General features: G+C 57.3%; 2 protein-coding genes across 9 annotated transcripts; both read right to left on the reverse strand.

Annotated features, from left to right (window-relative positions):
• Positions 1–762: 762 nt before the first annotated feature.
• Positions 763–12,875, reverse strand: Ogfr (opioid growth factor receptor). 5 transcript variants are annotated; one of them, XM_004841024.4, is made up of 8 exons: positions 11,046–12,875; positions 9,430–10,193; positions 7,262–7,330; positions 6,581–6,659; positions 3,775–3,853; positions 3,084–3,150; positions 2,418–2,566; positions 763–2,050 (listed from the first exon to the last, which is right to left on the reverse strand). In XM_004841024.4, the coding sequence occupies exons 2-8, from the start codon at positions 9,604–9,606 to the stop codon at positions 1,084–1,086; spliced, it is 1,587 nt and encodes a 528-aa protein (XP_004841081.2). In that variant the 5' UTR covers positions 9,607–10,193; positions 11,046–12,875; the 3' UTR covers positions 763–1,083. The 5 variants fall into 5 exon arrangements, with proteins under 5 accessions (XP_004841081.2, XP_087053701.1, XP_087053703.1 ...); XM_087197575.1 differs by having other exon boundaries at positions 3,084–3,210; XM_087197577.1 differs by lacking the exon at positions 11,046–12,875 and adding an exon at positions 10,788–10,981 and having other exon boundaries at positions 3,084–3,210.
• A 196-nt stretch (positions 12,876–13,071) lies between these two features.
• Mrgbp (MRG domain binding protein) lies at positions 13,072–17,726 on the reverse strand. 4 transcript variants are annotated; one of them, XM_087197585.1, is made up of 6 exons: positions 17,517–17,726; positions 16,888–17,009; positions 15,246–15,362; positions 14,875–14,922; positions 14,513–14,673; positions 13,072–14,100 (listed from the first exon to the last, which is right to left on the reverse strand). In XM_087197585.1, the coding sequence occupies exons 1-5, from the start codon at positions 17,662–17,664 to the stop codon at positions 14,518–14,520; spliced, it is 591 nt and encodes a 196-aa protein (XP_087053711.1). In that variant the 5' UTR covers positions 17,665–17,726; the 3' UTR covers positions 13,072–14,100; positions 14,513–14,517. The 4 variants fall into 4 exon arrangements, with proteins under 4 accessions (XP_087053711.1, XP_087053709.1, XP_087053710.1 ...); XM_087197583.1 differs by having other exon boundaries at positions 14,513–14,587; positions 14,875–14,956; XM_087197584.1 differs by having other exon boundaries at positions 14,513–14,717; positions 14,875–14,956.
• Positions 17,727–19,237: the final 1,511 nt, after the last annotated feature.

Consider the following 19,237-nt stretch of genomic DNA (forward strand, 5'->3'; position numbering starts at 1 on the left):
ATCAGAGGGACCCCACCAAAGTGACACTCTACATCACTCTCAGTGCCTCAGTTTCCCCTCTACAGTGAAAATCCCATCACTGGGCCAAACCAGAGTTGAAGTGCTGGGGTCCCACAGGTTCTGGTGGGGGAGCTGAGCCAGCTGCAAATGCCTGGTGCTCCAGAAGAGGGCAGTGATGGGCTTGTGAACACAGAGCCCAGAGCCAGCGCCCTGCAATGGACCCCAGGTCTGTGCCCCGTGTCCAGTGCTTGCTCAAGGCAGTCGGTCATCTGTGGTCCCTCGAGGGCTGCAAGCCAGCGGTGCCCTCACAGGTCCAACAGCTCCTCGCCCTCCACTGCAAGTGCTGGGGACAAGGGGGCGTCCTGGGAGGGGCTGCCCTGGCCTGGGAAGACAGCCCCGGGTGTGGAGGGCGGGGGGCGCAAGGAGGCGGAGTGCAACTCGCTGCTCTTCGAGCTCGCACGCAGGGCAGGTGGGAAGGCTGCTCTAGATCTGCAGCACCGAACACTGCTCCCCTGCCACCCCAGGACCCTGCAGTCCCCAGACTCTGGAGCAGTTGACAAAAGGCAGCCAGGGGCCAACTGTGCGGCCCTCAGGCTGCAGACCTTGTGGACTGGACACGTGCACGTGGGGTGGGGGTGGGGGGTGCGGTGCAAAGCAATGTGGCACCAGGCCACCCTGGAACATGGGGGGAAGAAAGCCGAGAATGTGATGCAACCGGCCCCACAGAGCCCCAAACAGAGCCTCAGTCCATGCCCACAGGCCTCAAAGTCAAGCGAGTTTATTCAGAAAAGGCCTCACTTGGCACCAGACTAAGAAAATGAACCCCTCCCGCTGAGGCCTCCCTCCACATATTTACAAACGTGGGGGCTCAGAGGGAGAGCCGGGTGGGGATGCAATGAGGTAAGGAGGGTTCTGAAGGCCTTGGCCTTCCCTGAGGGCAGGGCCTCAGTCCTTCTGGCGGCCACTGTAGTGACCACCAGGGAGAGGCCAGCACTGCTGGGCACCATGAAGAGCCAGCAACGGGGCCCCAGATCCCCCCACACTGGGGCCAGGCAGGGCCAGGATGCCGCTGGCTCCTGCCCCTTAAGGCTTTCCAGGTTCGACAGAAGGCTCCATCCTGGCCACCTCTGTCTCACCTCGTGAGGTCCCTGCCGCGGCAGGCCCAGGCCGGTCTGACGGCCTCCTGGGAGCACCGTGCTCCGGGCCCGCCTGGTTTTCCAGGTCGCCCTCGCCCCCATCCCACTTCTGGACCTCAGGGTGCTCCGCCGGGGCAGGACCTGGCATCTGGGCGCCACCACGGGTCACCACTTCCTTGCCCCCCGCATCCTCCTCCACCCTCCTCCGCTTCCTCACTTCATCAGCCGCGCTGGCTTCTGGGGGCTCGGGACAGGGCTGCCCGACCTCCCCTGGGTCACGGCTGCCCTGGCTGAGGGCACAGCCCTCCAGGTTCAGGGCTATCTTCTCCACCTCGGACACACCCTGGGGGCCCGGCTCCCCTGGGGCCTGCTCCCGCCTGTTGGCCTCCAACTTCCTCTTCTTGCTCTCTTTGGGGCTTGGGGGGTCGGCCTGATCCTGCTGGTACCCCTCCTGGTTTCCCGTGTCCTGGAGCTTTTCACCCAGCGGCTGGGGACCCTCAGCCGACGCGCTGTCCCCGTCCTGGTCCTTCTCTGGCCCGCAGGTCTGAGCCTGGGTGCTGGCTTCCAGGGGGGCGTCCTCCAGGGCCTTGTCTCGCTCCACCTGTCTGGGGCTGGCCAGTGCCTGGACTGTGACTTGGGGCTTGAACTTCAGCAGCTTGTCTCGGGGCCCCCACACAAACTTGCAGCGGGGCTGGAAGTGCAGCCAGGCAAAGTGCACGAGTTCACGGCGCCGGCGCCGGCAGCGCACAGCGAAGAGGAAGTAGTCCAGGGCACTCTGGCGCACGCCCGGCAGCTCATGCCGCACCAGTGTCTCCTCGAGGAAGAAGCGAGCCAGCGGGGCCTGGTAGTGCTCCAGGCCCAGCTCACCCAGCGACTTGAGGATGCGGGTGATGCGAAGGTTATTGTGGCTGCGCCTGCGGGAGGGCGTTCGGGTGGGATTCAGCCACAGCTCACCAGGGCCCAGAGCCTCCCCGGGATCTGGGATGCAGGATGACTCACGGGGACCCAAAAGGGCAGTGCGCCCTGGAGCTGTGAGGGGGGCACGTTGGCGGGGAGCTGCCCCCAGGCCAGAGGACGCCAGCTGGGCCGGGCCAGGGGGCCTGAGGCGGCAGTGTGCACTGTCCCTGCTTCCCACGGACAGAGGAGCTCACAACCCAGACCAGCTGGGCACCGTGCCATGCCACCCGGCAGGCGCTTGCAACCCGTGTGCCCCTCTCACACCTGCCTGAAACCAGCACCTTGCTGAGGCACTGGGGGCTGCACAGGAGAGCCGGTCCTCACCAGTTCAGGTTCTGGAAGCGCTTGTAGTAGTTCTGTGCCCGGCACACGGCGCCTGTGTCCCGGTCCTCCAGCTGGATGCCGTAGAAGCCAAGCATGAGCTCGTAGGCCCGGATAAGCCGCTCCCGGACCTCCTTGGAGCTTTTGAACGCCTGGAAAATACCCCCTAGCAGAGCTCAGGCAGCCGTCCCTGGACCATTCTCCCTGGGGAGGGTCAGGGTGGCCTCAGACACTGGGCCAGCCGCTGCCTCCCTGAGGGCCTGACTCATCCTCTTAGGGTAAACAGCAAGGAACACATTAACAAGTCTTGCTTTCCCTTGAGCTGCTGCAGTACCAGAGTCGAAATCCCCAAGCCATGGCATGGCTGTCTTTTCTGCGAACCTCCTCTACCTGCCACAAGGCATCGCTCACTGTCCAAGCCTCTTTGTCCCTTGTTCCCACCACTGGGTCTCTCGGGGCCTCCCCCAGCTCCCCATAGGTGGTAGCCGGCCTCAGGGAGATTGCCAGATGCTGACAGGGACACTGGGGCAGGGTGAGGGCCACTTTGGAGGGAAGAGCATCACATCTCAGGCTCCCGTGTGGCCCCATCCTGGCAGCCCGAGGTTGGTGTCGGAGGGGACCCAGGAAGGCCCGCTTCCCCAGGCCTCCCCGGCCCATCTGGGGACTCACCTCAACCTCCTTGAGTGTGAGCGGCTTGGCATGCCAGTTCACTCCCGGCTCCCGCAGAGGAAACAGCCTGTGCAGACATGGATGGTGCAGGCCCTTTAGGGGCAGGTGGCCCAGTGCAGCTCCCCGCCTTCTCTAGGGCAGAGGGGCAGGGTGCGAGTGGGCAGCCAGCATGTGCCACAGGCTGTGTGGCCGAGTCACTTGGTCACCGAGTTGGTCTGCCGGCCACCTGCTCTGGGTGCTCTGCCTTTCATCCTCTTCTCTCAGGTCACGGACACACAGTCCCATGATGCGCCCCATGACAGAGGCTCCCTATGTGCTGGCGTGGTGCCTCACTCAAGCCCAGGTCAGGCACAATGCTGCCCTGGGTGTCCCCAGGGGCTCTGAGGACTGGCTCTGACGCCACGGGCACTGACAGGCAGGCCTGCCCCATCCGCCCCAAGAGCTCAAACGCAGGCCTCCCTGTTGCCCCAACTGCATGGCTGCCACGATGACAGGCTGACAGGCTCTGGGACAGGCCTGAGTCTTTCCTTGAAGCCACTGGACCCTGTGGTGCCCAGTGATGCCCACCCACAGGTGTCTACCATCATCTGTGGTGTGGATCCGGCTCCTGGAAGGGACACCAGCGAGTAGCAGGAGGCAGCGGTGCCAGGCCCTGCCCTCCCTGATGCCTTGCCCCACACTGCCCACTCACCACTGGATGTAGGAGTGATTGTCCTCCAGGAGCTCATAGTTGTCCTTCCAGTTTTGAAGAATGTCCTCCACGAAACAGCCTACAAGCCAACAGGGATGATGGATGAAGGCCACCATGACAGGGCCTGGGGAACAGCATGGCCAAAAGTCCCCTCACCCCCAACTTCACCCTGTGAGTTTTTTAGGCCTCAGCAGGGTTATCCATGCTTCATTTGCTGCACCAATTTTGGGTGCCCAGGCCCTTGGCAGCCCCTCTGCAATTTGAAAACCGCACCCTCGCTGCTGACTGGGCAAAGCTGGGTGGGGCTGGGTGGTGGCCCCAGACTCAGACTCACTTCTGCAGAAGGGAGACCTCATGGCCTAACCCAGTGTGGAACTCTGCAAACAATGCCCAGTAAACCCAACTCAGGAACACAGCTGGCCTGGGTCTGTGATGGGCCCAACACATTCTAGGCTGTGTGGGCCACACAGTCCCCGCTGCAGCCAATCTGTGTTTCGTGTTATCATGAGAAGATGAATAGGCGTGGGCAGGTGGCAGTCAGACCTTCCTGGCACTGAAATTTTAATTTCATGTAATTTTTATATCACAAAATACAAATACAGCATACTATCACCACTCCTGTTCAATATAGTTCTGCAAAGAGCCACAGCAATTAGAAAAGAGAAAGAAATAAAAGGAATGAAGATAGGAAAGGAAGAAGTTAAACTGTCATTATTTGCTTACAATATGGTACTTTACATAGAAGACCCAAAAAACTCCACCAAACGACTTCTAGACTTAATTGACAGATTCAGTAGAGCAGCTGGATATAAGGTCAACACTCAAAAAACAATAGCCTTCTTATACACAAATAGCAGACTTACTGAGAGAAATTTGGGAAACAATCCCTTTTACAATAGCATCCCCCAAAAAAGAAATATCTAGGAATTAACCTCACAAAGGAAGCAAAAGACTTCTACACTGAAAACTACAGCACTCTGAAAAAGGAGATCGAGGAGGATATAAGAAAATGGAAGGACATCCCTTGTTCCTGGGTAGGAAGAACCAACATAGTGAAAATGGCCATACTTCCAAAACTGCTATATAGATTTAATGCAATGCTGATTGAAATTCCAAAAATATACTTCACAGAACTAGAGAAAACAATCCAAAAATTCATTTGGAACCAGAAGAGACCTAGAATAGCAAAAACAATTCTAGGCAACAGAGACATGGCTGGGGGTACCACAATCCCCAACTTGAAACTATACTACAAAGCTACTGTGATAAAAACAGCATGGTACTGGCAAAGAAACAGACCTGAGGATCAGTGGAATAGATTAGAAGATCCAGAAACAACTGCAGATATACTCAGCCACCTCATCTTTGACACAGGAGCCAACCACCCTCATTGGAGGAAAGATAGCCTCTTTAATAAATGGTGTTAGAAAAACTGGATTTCATCCTGCCAAAGATTAAAACTAGACCCATACCTATCACCATGCACTAAAGCTTCTGCACTGCAAGAGAAACCACCAACAGAGCTAAGAGACAACCTACAATGTGGGAAAAAATTTTTAGCAGCTGTACCTCAGACAAAGGTCTACTGTCTAGAATATATAAAGAAAAGAAAAAAATCAGATTCCCCCAATTCAAAGATGGGCATCTGAAATGAACAGACATTTCTCAGACAAAGAAGTAAAAGCAGCGAACAAACATATGAAAAAATGTTCAACATCACCGGTCATTCGAGAGATGCAGATGAAAACAACACTGAGATTCCACCTCACCCCACAAAGAATGGCTGCTACCAAGAAATCAACCAATAACAAATGCTGGCGGGGGTGTGGGGAGAAAGGAACCCTTCTCCATTATTGGTGGGAATGCAGATTGGTGCAACCACTGTGGAAATCAGTATGGAGATACCTCGAGGAACTAGGACTAGAGGTCCCATTTGATCCAGCTATTCCCCTGCTGGGTGTCTTCCCCAAAGAATTAAAAGAATCATACCACAGTGATATATGTGCACCCATGTTTATAGTGGCACAGTTTGTAATAGCTAAAGCTTGGAAACAGCTCAAGTGCCCATAGACTGGAAACTGGATAAAGAAGATGTGGTTTTTTTATAAAATGGAGTACTACTCAGCCATAAAGAACAAGAAACTAGAGACATTTATAGCTCAATGGATGCAATTGAGGCCATATTCTTAAGTGAAATAAATAGGACACACATGTGTAAATACCGAATAGTTTCTCTAATGTGAGAAACTGAAAGTGTAAATAAGGATTAAAATGATTAAAATGAATAACTGATAATCTGAAATAGGAAGAAAAGGTCCAAAGGGGTAGGGGTGATGGGAGGGGAAGGGGAAAGGAAAGAAGGGAAAGGAAATATTATGAGAAAGAAAAAAAATGGAAACGAAATCTTTGTAAATAGGGAAAGGTGCACAGGGAACGGGGAAGAAATAAGAACCAAGATACATCACGTTCAGGTACAAGCACCCAGTGATAAATGTAAACGTATCGTGTACCTAAAATGTACCAATAAAAGAACTTAAGGAAAAAAAATACAAATACAAGTGGAAAAAAATTTGTAGCTTATTGGTTTGCATATATTGCTTTTCTGAGGCAGCAGCAGAGCTAGGCAGTTTGGAGAGGTGATGTGAGCAGAAAAGCCTCAAATTTACTCTCTGGCCCTTTTTTCTCCAACCTTGGCTGCCTCCAGAGGGCACTGCGAGGCTGCTGAAGCTGCTGCCAGACTGTAGGGTGCAGGCCCAGCCAGGGCCCAAGTTACTGCTACAGCTCAGTGTGTTGATTCAATATTTACCGTTAGGCAGGAAGCGGATCTCATTTCTGTAGAAACTCAAGTTGGGCATGTCCCCATTGGAGTCTCGTTCCACCAAATCCTAGAGAGCCAGAGAAAGAGGATTGAGGGACTCATCAGAAAACGGCTGTCTCTGAGTGCCTCTCGGACTCCAAATTCCGGGGAGCAGGTGTGTGCAAACCCCTGGGTCTCCCAAAGCTGACCCAAGACCCCAAAACCCAGCCTGGGCCCCTCAGTCTGCAGGTGAGGGCAAGCGGGGGTGGGGGGTTAGCGCCACCTGCACCTCCTCACCAAGGCTGGCCAGGGCTGGGGTGCTCCTGCCTCTGCACCTCCAAGCAAGCCCAGGCCTGCCTGAGATTCATGGGTACAGAGTGTGGGCCGAGGGTGACCCTCCACCCTTGCCAGACCTGCACACCTGCATCAGAAGGCTGGTGCTGGTACCGTGTTAAAGGCCAGAAGGCAGGGGCTCTGAGGCAGAGGAACACACTCTGATCAACCCGCCATTAAGGGAAGGGCAGGGATCTGAATCCACACCAGGCCCGTGCTCTGGACAAGGGACACATTCCAGAATCCCACCCAAGGCGGGATTCTGGTCGGACAGCAGACATTCTGAAAGAGGCTCTGATGGGAGGGTTTTTGTGTCTCAGGGTGCTGAGGAGGCGGCAGAGGGGTGTGGATACCTACCGGGTAGTGGTGCCGGTATCGGCACATGTCCTGCATGGCTCGCCAGTTGCGGGTCCCTGTCATCCTGGACTGGGAAGAGAAGAAAAGGATGAGACTCCCACAGAGACTCTCCCAGTCGCGGCCTGGGTCAGCTGGCAAGGAGCTGTCTTTAAGAGGAGTGGATGTTTTTCATGGTTCCTCCATTCCCCCAGCCTGGCCGCCCAGTGGGTGGATCTGGACCCTCGTGAAGTGTCCCAACCCTGCCCAGTACCAGAAGCAGCTGTGGCTGAAGCCACATATTTACCTGGCCATTCCTACCTCAGGTGTGCAGGGCCCAGACCGAGGTGCACACTTCTCAGAGTATCCACCAACAGTCTCCTGTCCCCAAGCTGCAGCTCTGCCTCCTCTCCCCAGGTTTCGGGGTCACCCTCACTTTGGTCACGGCCCAGCCCCTTACATCCCCTAGGATCCGCTAAGCCCTCAGTACTTCTTACACTATGCTCTAACTCGGCACCATCTGTGTCCCCAGGGCAGCCACACTGCCACCTACGGCTCCAGAAGGGGACCAGATGCTCTGGCTGGGTCTGATTCCCTGCCCAACCCTGTCTCCTTCGGCCAGGTGTGATAGAGATGACAGGCCCAATGGCCTGGCTTTCAGCAGGATCAGGGGCTCCTTGTTGCCCCAAACCCTTCAGACCCCACTCAGCAGGTACAGCACCTGGAGGTCCAGGGCAGGATCACAGGCAACTAGTGACAAGAATGCTAGAGAAGCCCAGGCCTGCCCCTGCTCTGTGAGAGCACCCTGCCGCGGTGGCTGGAGGATGACAGACCCGGGAAGCACACAAGAGAATGGCTTCTCCTGTCCAGGGAAACAACTGGCTCCTGGGACAAGGGAGCCCCAGGAGGAACAGGAGCCCAGGCCCCCATCCTCGCTCTGAGCCCTTCCCACCTCCAATCCCTAACCAGATGGGACTCCAGTCAGGGTCTGGACTTGTCTCCTCCTGATGGCTAAGTCAGGGCCAGTTAAAGAGGAAACCAAAACTTGGCAGAAGCCGACCCCGCCCCTCCAACCTTCCCCTTTCCCTGGGTGAGAGGATGGCCAGCAGCAGCCGGCACGGCTGGGAGCAGGGCCAGGCAACAGGTGCACGCTTGACAAGGCCCAGAACTGAAACAGCCTCTTCAGGGTCCCACCAGGGCCGCAGGGGAGGCTGAGGGGGCCAGCGGTGGAAGGGACCGAAGTGCCCCCAACTCACCAGCAGGAGACAGAGGGAAAGGACCAGAGATCACAGGCACCTTGTAGTCAAGGCCTGATACTGCTTCCAGAGCATGGCTGATGAACAACAGCCGAGAGGCTTCACCTCACATCAGAGCCCCCTGGCGGGCACAGGCACAGCCCAAGCCTACCTGTGACCCTGGCCCCTGCCCACCTGATGCCCATCCCGAAGCTCCTGAGCTGGCCTGCAGCACTGCAGGTATGGTGGAGGCACAGGGCAGCGCTGGGCTTCCGGGTAGGCTCAAGAGCCCCTCCATGTCCCCTGGCCACTCCACTGACCACTCCACAAGGAGATAAACAGGAAACCAGTGGTCTCTGCCACGGGAAAATCCACCCTGGAAAGCGTAGGCCAAGATCCCAGACTTTCTGCCCCCGACTCCGTCCCAGGACCCCCAGCTTCACAAAACTTCTAACGGACTAACTGCTGGCAACAAAAGTAGCCCCAGGAAAGACAAACACCAGTGCAACAGAAGTAACCAGTGGCAGGGCCTCCGCCCGGTCGTCACGCGAGGGAAGCCTTCCAGGCCCCGGTCCAGGGCGCCCCGGGCTCAGCCCTCGCCTGGGGGGTGGGCGCGGCAACCCACGGGGGGGGGGGGGGGGGGGGGGAAGGAGACGAGCCTTCCAGCCCCGCCAAGAGGGAGGTAGTCGACTCTTAAGAGGTTGGATGCCGGAAACGCGTGACCAGAGGGGGCGTGGGTGGGATCTACTTAGATGACAGCCACCAGGGCTGGATGTAGGACGTGACAAAGACAAGCGAGGATGTGCTCGAGGCACCCTGAAAAATGCCGCCCACGCTGGAACGCAGCCCTCGGGGGCGCTGGGCTGCCGTCACCCACGCAGGCCCTCAGCCCTCGGCGGCCAGGGCGGCCTCGGGCCCGCGTCGGCGGCCTCCGGCCTGCGAGCCCTCCGCGCCCACCTGGAGCGAGCCCGGCCAGGCCGCCCGCGGGCCCTCGTCCTCGTCCGCGTCCTCGTCCGCGCCCTCGTCCGCGTTGCTCGCGTCGCCCGCGTCGCCCGCGTCGACCGCGCTGGCCTCCGCGCCGTCCTCCGCCGCTTCGTCCTCCTCCCAAGTGGAGTCGCAGTCCGGGTCGTCCATGCTCAGAGGGCGGTAGCTCCGCTCGCAGCGGAAGCGAAAGCGAAAGAAGAGGAAGCGCGGGGCGGGGAGGGGCGGGGCGGGGCGGGGCGGGGGCGGGGTGGCTCCAGGCTCCGCCCGCGTCCGCAGCTGAAGATGACCCCGGGTAGGCCGGGTTGCATCCGGGTGCAGCCCCTCGGAGCACCCCACCCTGTCGCGCCCGCGGAGGGACGACCTCGCGAGAATAGTTCTTCCTCCCTAGAAGGGATCCCTTTCTCCCCCCACCCCCCGCCCCGCTTCCTCCCCCTGGGGGCGCTGTCAGCTTCCCAGGGTTGCTGGGGGTGCCTCCCCAGTCCAGTCTGGGCCTTGCTTCTCCAGGGCCGTCATGTGCGGTGTCACGGGAGGCCTGGTGGGCGTGGGAGAACATCCCTCACCCTGGCAGTGTCTCGGTTACCCATGAGGGCAGTCAGGGGTTCCACACTCACAGGGAGGGAGCACCCCGTCTTGGAGGCCAGGAGGCAGGGGATAGTCCAACACAGGCGGAGAGGAGTGGAGCGGGTCCTGGGGCGCCCCGGGGGCCGGAGGTGGCCGCCCTCTGTCCACGCTGCAGACTGAACAGCCGGAAATCAGCCAGCTGCAGTTTCCCAGCAATGGTGGGACCCTTGCTTCACCTGCATCTGCGGAGGGGCCACCTGGAAACTATCGTGCCACCCTCTTGTTTCCAAAATCCTAGGTGAAGCTCAGATCTGAACCTTGGGTTTGGCCATAACCGCTGGGGACCTGCGTTCTGCGTGAAGGGAAGGCCAGCCCAGCCCCACTGGGATGCTCGACGCCTGTGAGGGCCAGTGGCACTGTGAACTGAATACAGCCAGTCAGGTGTAGCCATGGGAACACTGTAAGGCCTTTCTGTGTGCTGGCCCCTGGCCTTGGTGACCTCTTTTGCACTGGGGATCCAACTCAGGACCTTGTGCTTGAGAGGCAGGCGGCGGCACCACTGAGCTACACCCTGGCCCTTGCTGACATCTTGTCCTGTAACACTCTCTCCTGATGGGCACCTGGCCCGTGCTGCCTTATGTTCTAAAAGGTCAGCAGTGAAGCCCTGGAGCTACAGGGCTCTGGACAGGCCTGCAAGTTGCACCCTGCAGCAGTAAGTGTGGCCTTGTTATGTGAATGAAACCTGGACCTGAGTGTACCGTCATGTGTACCAGGAGCTTCCAGCGGGCGTCAAGGGTGTGACAGCTGTTCAGGGTCTGGCTGGTCTGGGAGCACTTGGGTGGAAGGCTGCCCTGCCACTGCCCAGAAAGTGGCAAGACAGTCGTACTGTGTGCTGACAAGACCTCTCTCAGGGGACAGCACCCCCTGCTGCCTGCCGCCAGTACAGCTGCTACAGAACCAGGTTCTGAGTTGTTTCTAAGGCATCGCGCAGCCTTTTACAAACATAACCGAACCAAGGTGCACATTACCTGTCCTTGGGTATGTTTTGTGCAGAACTCGTCTCCGGGGAGCCCCTGTCTCAGCGTTGAGAATTCCTCAGCACTCTGGCGGTGCCCAGGGTGGCTCGGCTTTCCAGATGGTTCTGCTGCCCTTGCTGGGAGGGGCCCTGGGAAGGGTCACACATGTCGCTCCCAGTCATGCAGGAAAGGAGTCATCTTTGCACATGATTGCTTGTGGCTGAGCCCAAGAGTGGTGGAGGTGAGCTCAGGTTAGAAGTGCCTGGGCATTTCCTTCAGACTGAAACAGCTGCATTCTCGAGCCACATTATTTGGCCCAAGGATGTCCTGCCCCAGTTCTGGAAGCTGTTATTGCTCATGCTGTTTGATTCCTGCTGTGGGGGAGAAGTGGAGGCAACTGTCCCTTCCAGATGGCCCCTGGAGCAGACTGGGAGAGGGGAAGCCATACCCACCTGATACTGAATACCCACTCTGAGTGGAAATGATTGTCCCCTACCAGGAAGATGTCTTCATGGTCCCGGGTGTCTCTGGCACAATAAAGTGCCTCTACTGAGATTTTCAGTCTCAGCATTAACAATGGCTTTCAACAATTAACACCTTTCAAGTATGAATTGCACAACTGCTTCTCTTTGTTCTATAGCCAGTGGCATTCCTTCTTAGCAATAGGTTTGGTGGGGTACACATAAACCTCTGAATTCCAGATCTTGCCCCCAGGCCAGGAGAGTGAGTACAGGTCCTGATGGGCTCCAGCTCACACTACTCAGTGTTCGTGAATTCTACTTGGTCAACCTTATATTCTAGCACAGCAAGACCTTTACCGCCCTACAGGGATGTCAAGCTGGAATGTCTATGTCCAACCACGTGGACCTCTCAGGAAATGTGGCCAGATGGGGTGCTGGGACGGTGGGGTATGCCTGCTGCTAGTCAGGCAGGAGACGGTGCAATAACTGAACAAGGCAGATCTGACTTGTTGACTGGGCTTTCCCAGCATGTTCTGAGTCCCTGGAGATGCTGCTTCAGATGTGGGTGTAGAATAGTGAGCCTGGCTGGAGTGTGCCCTTCCTAGTTATCCCATGCCACCCCTCATGGTCACCATCTGCTCCCCATTTCCCCTACTTATTCTGGACTCCTCGAAGCCAGGCTTCTATCATGGACCATGAGTCCAGCAGCCAGACCAGGCACAGAAATAGGCATTGAGTAAGGGCCAACCCTCAAGGAGAGGTCATGCAGCAGCAGACACTGCACAAGGGAGACCCTGCCCTTGGACAGGCCTAGAGTGGCCTCCACCCAGCTGGTTCCCAGACCTTGCTGCAGTGCTGACCACCCTGCTGTCCCTCCTGGACAGGTGGTCTGACTGCAGGTGTGTAACTGGGGTGAGCAAGGAGTTCACTGAGAAGTTCACTGGGACTTCATCTCGGACAGGGCAGGGTTCTATCTTCAGCTCCCACTGCATGTGGCAGGGTGTGACCCACAGTGTGGATCTGTTTAGGCTCTACAGAAGGCTAGACCCATGGTCTAGTCCCGGAGTACGGAAGGGAAGGCTGGGAGACTGGCAGCTTCCCAGGATGAAATCCTTCGTGTCCCGCAGGATGCTGTCGGGAAGCCAGACCCAGTGTTACGTTGAAGGGTGCTCGAGTGAAGGCTGCAGGCTGCGTAGGGCTCCTCATTTCTCGCTGCTCAGGTCTCCGAAGATGGCAGGATGACCAACCAGGGCAGTGAGGTCTGGCCGATGAGCATGTCTCCTCACAGTGGCAGGACTTGGCTTAGTGAATGGCCAGCAGTCTCAGGCCCAGTGCCCAGAAAGCAGTGCACAGGGGGCAGCATCTGGTGCCCCGGGCACTGGGGTCTTTCTTCTCTCCCTTGTGCAGTTTCAAGTGCTTGTCGGGTTCAACAAAGTAACCACACAGGCCTGTTACTGTTTTGCACATTGTAGCAGGTTATGTTACATTGTCTAAGTGGGCTCTTCAGTTACATCAATGAAACTTCCCACTGCATAAAAAGCTAACCTATTTTGATATCAAAAGCACATGACTCCAGGTTGACTTTTTTTGTGCTTTAATGTTCGAAGCCAAATGAAGTGTACCCCAGGCGACACTGGGGCCACCACCGCCCCAGCCCAATGGTTGTGCTTTCTCCTCCACTCCCTCATTTGGTCTTTTCACAAGTCACTGGAATTACAAAAATAACCACTACAAATTCTCTGTATCTGGCATATAAAAACTGAGCAAAAAGTATCTCAGTAGTTGTTACCTTGAAACAAAACATCTCAGAAAAAATACAACAGGTTTAACTTCTGCAGTATTTTTGCTCATATAAAACACTAGTATAAAATAGGCTTCTTAAAAATTAAATAGTGAAATACCAACCAAATTATATACATCATTACAGTACGAGTGAATGAGGCAGAATATCCAGTCCTTAGGTTCTCAGTTGGGGGTGTCCACCAAGACAAGTAAGGTGATGTCCTGGGCCACATTCTCCTGATGTCCCCGTCAGGGCAGAGGGGAGCCTTAGAGGGCCAAACAAATGCAGAGTGGGCATCCAGGAAACACCAGTGGCTCATCTGAGGACCAAGTGGACATGCTGTTTTATTGCTTGCTGATTCAAGTCTTCTCCTGGCCCCGGGCCCCATTCTCCTCCATGAGGCGGGCACAGGTGGACACCCTGGGATGAGGCAGAATGTGGACTCTGCTGCCTCAACATCCAAGCTGGGTTGACCCCGGTCTTTCAGGTCCATGAGTCCACCGGTGGTCTGACAACATGATGGAAACCTCCATGCATGTCCCTGCTAGATGAACACGTTTGCCGAGGGCCTGAGGTCAGGCAGCAGTAGCCGGAAGCATCAGGATGATTCTGCTGCCCCCCTGGGGATGAGATGTCTATGTCCGGCGCCGCTTGGCAGCACTGGGGCTAGAGGGGTTACTGTTTGCTGTCAGCACTTTGTCGGTGACCCGGCTACGCTTCCGCTTGTCTGCCCCTTCTTTGCACCCCAAGTCTGAAGAGTTCTTCTCTTTGTCTTTGCTGGATTTTTCTGTTGCTTTCCCCAAGCTCCCTGAAGATGAAAAAACTGAGAAACAAAATCATTTTGCTGAAAACAGAATATTCAGAATCTGTTTATCTTCCTGTTCAGTTAGAAAAACCAGAATTTATGCACATGACCCCCTGAACACAACAGGACTCCTCCTGGGTGGGGGACCCTGACACATGGGCCTGATCCTCCTGAGGGCTCGGGGTGTCACATGCTCAGGCTTCCAGGCTCTGCCGGGACGTCAAATGAGGGGGCAGCTGAGCACCTGGCTCCTTGCACAGGCTGTCAGGGGTCCTGCACTGAGGACCCGCACCGTGCCGGCCTCTAACTGGAGCCTCCACCTTGCACTTTATGGCCACCTGACCCTGCCCTGCATGTGGGAGGCCTTTCTGGCTGTGGAGACGGTGCTGTGGCCCAAAGGGCACCGGAGGGTGAGCAGCTCCACACTTACCATCGTCAGCCCCATTGTGGGGGTCCACGTCTTCCTTCATCTCCTCTTTCATTTCCTCCTCGATGGTCACTTTTCCTGTGGAGGAGACGGCTGACGTTCACTGGAAGCCCTCGGTGATGGCCAGCACTGGGGACGGTCAGGTCAGCACTGCCCAACTCTTGCTGCCCACACAGGTCTTGGTGTCTCGAACAAAGTCCTCCCCACCCTGCAGGTTCCCAAGACCTCCCATGTACAGGTAGAGGTGGGGCCTGAGCAGGACCCTCACACCTCCCCGAAAGTCCCTGACCTCCACCCTGACCGCCCCACTGCTGGCCGAGGTCTGGCCTTTGGTATTCCCAGACCTGACCTCATCCAAGCCTCACCTTCTCGGACCTCTTGAATGATCTCTTCAGGAAGGACGAAGTTCCTTTCTGGATTCGGGAAGGGAAGAATCTCAGACTCATGCTAAGGAAGAGCAGAGCATTTTGTATTCAAACGAAACAAAGGAAATGTGACATTAGCAGGTCACTAAAGACATATGGAGGTAGCTAGTGAGCAGTGGGTGAGCACCACAACTACTGCAGGCTGCGAGTGGGTGGCACTCAGGGTGAAGGCCCTTCTTCCTTCCACCTGCAGTGTCCACCATGGCTGGGCTTTCTGGTCACACAGGAAGGACTAGACTAGCCAGATGGGCTAGCACCACTGAGGACTGAGGATACAGCAGCCTGTTGGCACACACTAAAGCGTGGCTCACCACTACGGCCTTCTCAGCAGGAGACTGCTTTCCCAAAGGGTGTCCAGCAAGCGGTGACACTGAGGAAAGCTCACAGGTGCCTCTTGTTCCTGTCCACGTGGCAGGAGCCCACAGACTCTGAGGGCATCAGCAGAAAAAGCCACGTGCATGGAGAGCCGACAAGGAAGGCAAGGCAAATGCAGCAAGGTCACCAAGGCTGACTGGGGTTCCTCAGGTCACACAGATTAGAGGGCATTGGACCACTGAACCACAGAAGACTGAGCTGGCAGGAAGAGCCCCTGGGCTGGGAGGGGATCAGGTGACAGGGGTTCTATCAGCAGCCTGGATGCTGCACAAAGCCAGGCAGTACCTGTCAAGGTGCTGTACACCAGAGGAGGGGACAGTCTGGTCTTGCAGGCCACTGTGCCCTCTGAGCCAGCACCTGTGCCTGTCTCAGGCTTTGGCACTGTCTCTCTGTCTTCCCCAAAGACAAGCACAGTGCTGCACTGATCTCTCTGAATCTTAGTACAGGAAGTGTCTGAAAACCAGTGCCCACAAATGACCCCACAAAATGTTAAGCCACTAGCCAGGGGAGTCAAGACAGTGGGCTTCTGACACTGCAGGCAGTGCCCAGGAATCAGCACCTGACTGATGCAATGTACAGTCAGGAGCGAGCATGATCCAGGATATGCAGTTTAGCAATTTGGGGCATCTGGGTTACCAAGTGCTGGTAACCCAGTGCCAACCCCACAGAATGTCCTCAACATGGGTTCCAATTCTCTCTGCCCTTTTTCTAGAGCTATGAGAGAGGGATGCACAGGGTTTGCCCGAGGGAAAGTGTTGTCAAACTCGTACCCAGGTCCAAACAGGAGGACTAGTGTGGCTCCAGGTCCAGGAAGAGGTGCAGACTCTGCTTCCACCAGCACTCCTCTTCTGGGCACGTGGCTCCCAGCCCCAGCTCACACCCCAGGAACACTCACTCTGACTTTCTGGACCTACCACCCTCTGCTGCCACAGGTCTGTGACATCTGCCCTTTTTCTGCCAGGAACATCCACTTTTTTCTCCCCGACACCTCGATGACCTAGTTAACCTGCTCACTTATCAGACACTAACAGCCCTCCTGGCCAACCTGGTTATCTAGTTAACCTGCTTACCAATCAGACACTGTTAGCTCTGAGCTCGGTGAAGACAGGGCCTTTATCTGTCTGGCTCCCACTGAAGCTGCTTTACCTTACAATGATGCAGGTAAGGTTGCCCTCTACCTACACTTCTGGGTCACCCAAACACTGACAACCAGGGGCCTGTGCCTCTGTATCCCCACTTGTCCCTGTAGTGGGTGGCTTTCCCCAGGGTCTCAGATTCCCAGTTACTCCCTGGAGACTTCTGCTGACTGCCCAATCTAAAGTAGGGTTCCTGAAAAAGCAACCAGCTACCCTCACTAGGTTGGTGCTTTTCATAGCACTGCTGAGCTCTCTCATTAATGACTTGTTGTGAGAACCAGGACTCATGTGTTGGGCCACCTGCAGCTCTGCCCAGCAAACCCCCATATGCCCAGTAGTGGGCATGCTCCAGCCCACTGGCTCTGACCTTTGGAGTACAGGGTGTGGGGCCTCCTGTCTCCCCAACGCACCCCAAGACTGGGGGAGTAGGAGTGCAGCTCACCAGTGCCTGCATGTCATACATAGTGCTCAGATGGTCCCAGATGACCTTGGACGGAACCTGTCGCCCAATATTCTGGCTGAACTTGTCCCGGATACAGATCATGTGGAAGTGCCGGTTCACACCTGTGGGAGGAGGGGCAGGACAGCAGGTGAAGGGGTGGGAGAGGGAGGGGAGGAGGCAGGGACTGTGCTCAGCCCGGGGAATGATCGGGTGAGGCAGGCCTGGTGCAGTAGGGTGTGGGGTGCAAGACACGGGCGCCAGGGCGGGGGTAGTGACAGGAGGGGGAGGCCTACAGGACAGGCCAAGCGGGGGACAGGAATAGCGGGAGTGATGGGGGAGGGCAAGGGTGGGGGATGTTAAGGGATGCGACGTGCAGGGAGCGGGGGTGTGGGGAGGAGTGCAGGAGTCCGTGGGTGTGGGGACACTGAAAGGAGCAAGGGCATCTCCGGGCTTAGGGAGGGCAAGGGCGTCCAAGATGTGGGGTCACGAGAGCAGAAAAGGCAGGGCCGCCTCGAGGCGGCGGGTCGCAGGCCAGGCAGTCTGGGGGCGTCCGGCGCCGGCACAGGCCCCGCCCCGCCCCGCCGGTTGCGGCCGCCCCGCCCCCACGCGGGTCCGCGGCCGGCGCTCACCGACGGGCTTGTGGCCCAGCATGGCGTGGAAGAGGCACACCTCCACCTCGGGGCTCCACACCACCGTCTCCTCCGCCGGGCTCGTGGCCGCTTCCCCCGGCCCCTTGTCGCCAGCGGCACCCCCGCCGCCCACCTCGGCCTCCCCCATGGCCGCCGGCGAGCGACGAGCGCCCAGCGCGAGCCGGCGCGGCCACGAGCTCCGCGCAGGCGCACTTGCAGGCCAGCGGGAGCGCGCTCGGCGTTGGCGCAGGCGCGACGAAGGATTGGCCTCCGGCGTGTGCCCGCTGCGCCCCCTGGCGGCGCATCCCACCCGCCGGACGATTCCCTCCTTCGCGGGGCGGGCGGCGGTGCCTCGCGAGTACTTAAAAAAGTATTAAAGCACAATTTGAAAAAACCTGCATCAAAACAGCAAACTAAAAAACTTTATGCGTCAAAGGACACTACCCACTAAGTGGGAGGAAATACTTTCAAATCATAAGGAACTTGTAGCCAGAATACATAAAGTCCTCCAAAGAATCCAGACACGTAATACATGAGTTTGCTGGAAGCCTCCAGGGTGCGCAGATGGTCACTAGGCCTGCGGGCCCGGTCCCGGGGGAAGCGGGTGGACGTGGGTGGCGACTGCGGGGAGGTCCCATTCCAGGTGCCTGGTGATGCGTGCTCGACAGGCTGCGGCCGTGGAGCCCTATCTGGTCAGTCGTGAACGTGCCCACGACCCCTCAATGGACTTGTTTAAACCCGGACAACTGACAGTTCCGGCAGGAGCAGGCGCGCGGGCCCTGGACGAGCCCAAAGTTGAAGCCCCTGGGCCAGGGGCGAGGGCTCTAGGACCTGTGCCGCTGGCCTCCGCTTCCGCGCCTGCGCCTCGGCGCTCTGGGGGATGCGGCCGTCGGGGGTCGACGCCGCGCGAGCTCAGGCAGGTGTGACGCCAGGGTGGGCGGGGCAGAGGTGGGGGCCGAGGTGGGCGGGGCCGGGAGGGGCGGGGCGGTCCTGCTCAGTCCCGCGGAATTCACAGCCGCTCCCGGCCCCGCCCCTTAGCCGCCTTTTCCCGGGGCCACGGCCGCCGAGGGCGCTCGGCGGAGCTGCGCGGGAGACTTGACCTTCAACAATGTGTACCAACTCCCCGCGACAAATGTAGTCATTATGCACCTCACATATGTACTAGTAAAAAAAATTTAAAACATTCTGAAGAGACATTTCAGGCAAACACTGTGGAGACTTTATTTGAATCCTCGTCCAAATAAACAAAGTGGATGAAAAGCTTGCATTATGTCTGCTTTACACTTAGCAGGTCTTAGGTTTGAGTCCCAGTGAAACTATGGCTGGGAAGTAACATTCAGCTGTGCATTGTGGCGCAAACATGTCATCCCAGCACCCTGGGAGGCCGAGGCAGGAAGACTGCAAGCTTGAACCAGCCAGGGCAGTTAAGCAAGACCCTATCTCAGCATGATTTTTAAGAGCCAGGTAATGTAGCTCGGTGTGAGGCCCTAGGTTCCAGCTCCAGTACTACAAAAACAAAGCAACAGCAGCTCATGTGGACTCTAGGGTCCTGCCTCCTGGTCTTCATGCCTCCTGGTCTCTTGTCTGGCTCTTCGGCCCCCAGCGGTGTGAGCCAGCAAGGTAGGGCCGTGGGCCTCTGCCCTTTCTTAGGCAGGGGCTGACAGCAGCCCAGTGCTACTGGGCTCTGATGAGGGCTGGCCGGCTCCTTGCCCTGGCCACTC

Source organism: Heterocephalus glaber, unplaced genomic scaffold (assembly GCF_053883595.1).
Source record: "Heterocephalus glaber isolate CG9 unplaced genomic scaffold, H.glaber_assembly_v1.0 deba00001673, whole genome shotgun sequence".
NCBI classification, from domain to species: domain Eukaryota; kingdom Metazoa; phylum Chordata; class Mammalia; order Rodentia; family Bathyergidae; genus Heterocephalus; species Heterocephalus glaber.

Excerpts from the sequence above, each read along its gene's own strand:
- Ogfr (XM_087197575.1), bottom strand. The coding sequence starts at position 9,606 with ATGGACGACCCGGACTGCGACTCCACTTGGGAGGAGGACGAAGCGGCG. Across the intron at positions 6,660-7,261 it reads GATACCGGCACCACTACCCG|GATTTGGTGGAACGAGACTC; the intron begins GTAGGTATCCAC and ends CTGGCTCTCTAG. Across the intron at positions 3,211-3,774 it reads AATCACTCCTACATCCAGTG|GCGGGGAGCTGCACTGGGCC; the intron begins GTGAGTGGGCAG and ends GCCCTAGAGAAG.
- Mrgbp (XM_087197583.1), bottom strand. The coding sequence starts at position 17,664 with ATGGGGGAGGCCGAGGTGGGCGGCGGGGGTGCCGCTGGCGACAAGGGG. Across the intron at positions 17,010-17,516 it reads GCTGGGCCACAAGCCCGTCG|GTGTGAACCGGCACTTCCAC; the intron begins GTGAGCGCCGGC and ends CTCCTCCCACAG. Across the intron at positions 14,588-14,874 it reads CATTCAAGAGGTCCGAGAAG|GAAAAGTGACCATCGAGGAG; the intron begins GTGAGGCTTGGA and ends TCTCCTCCACAG.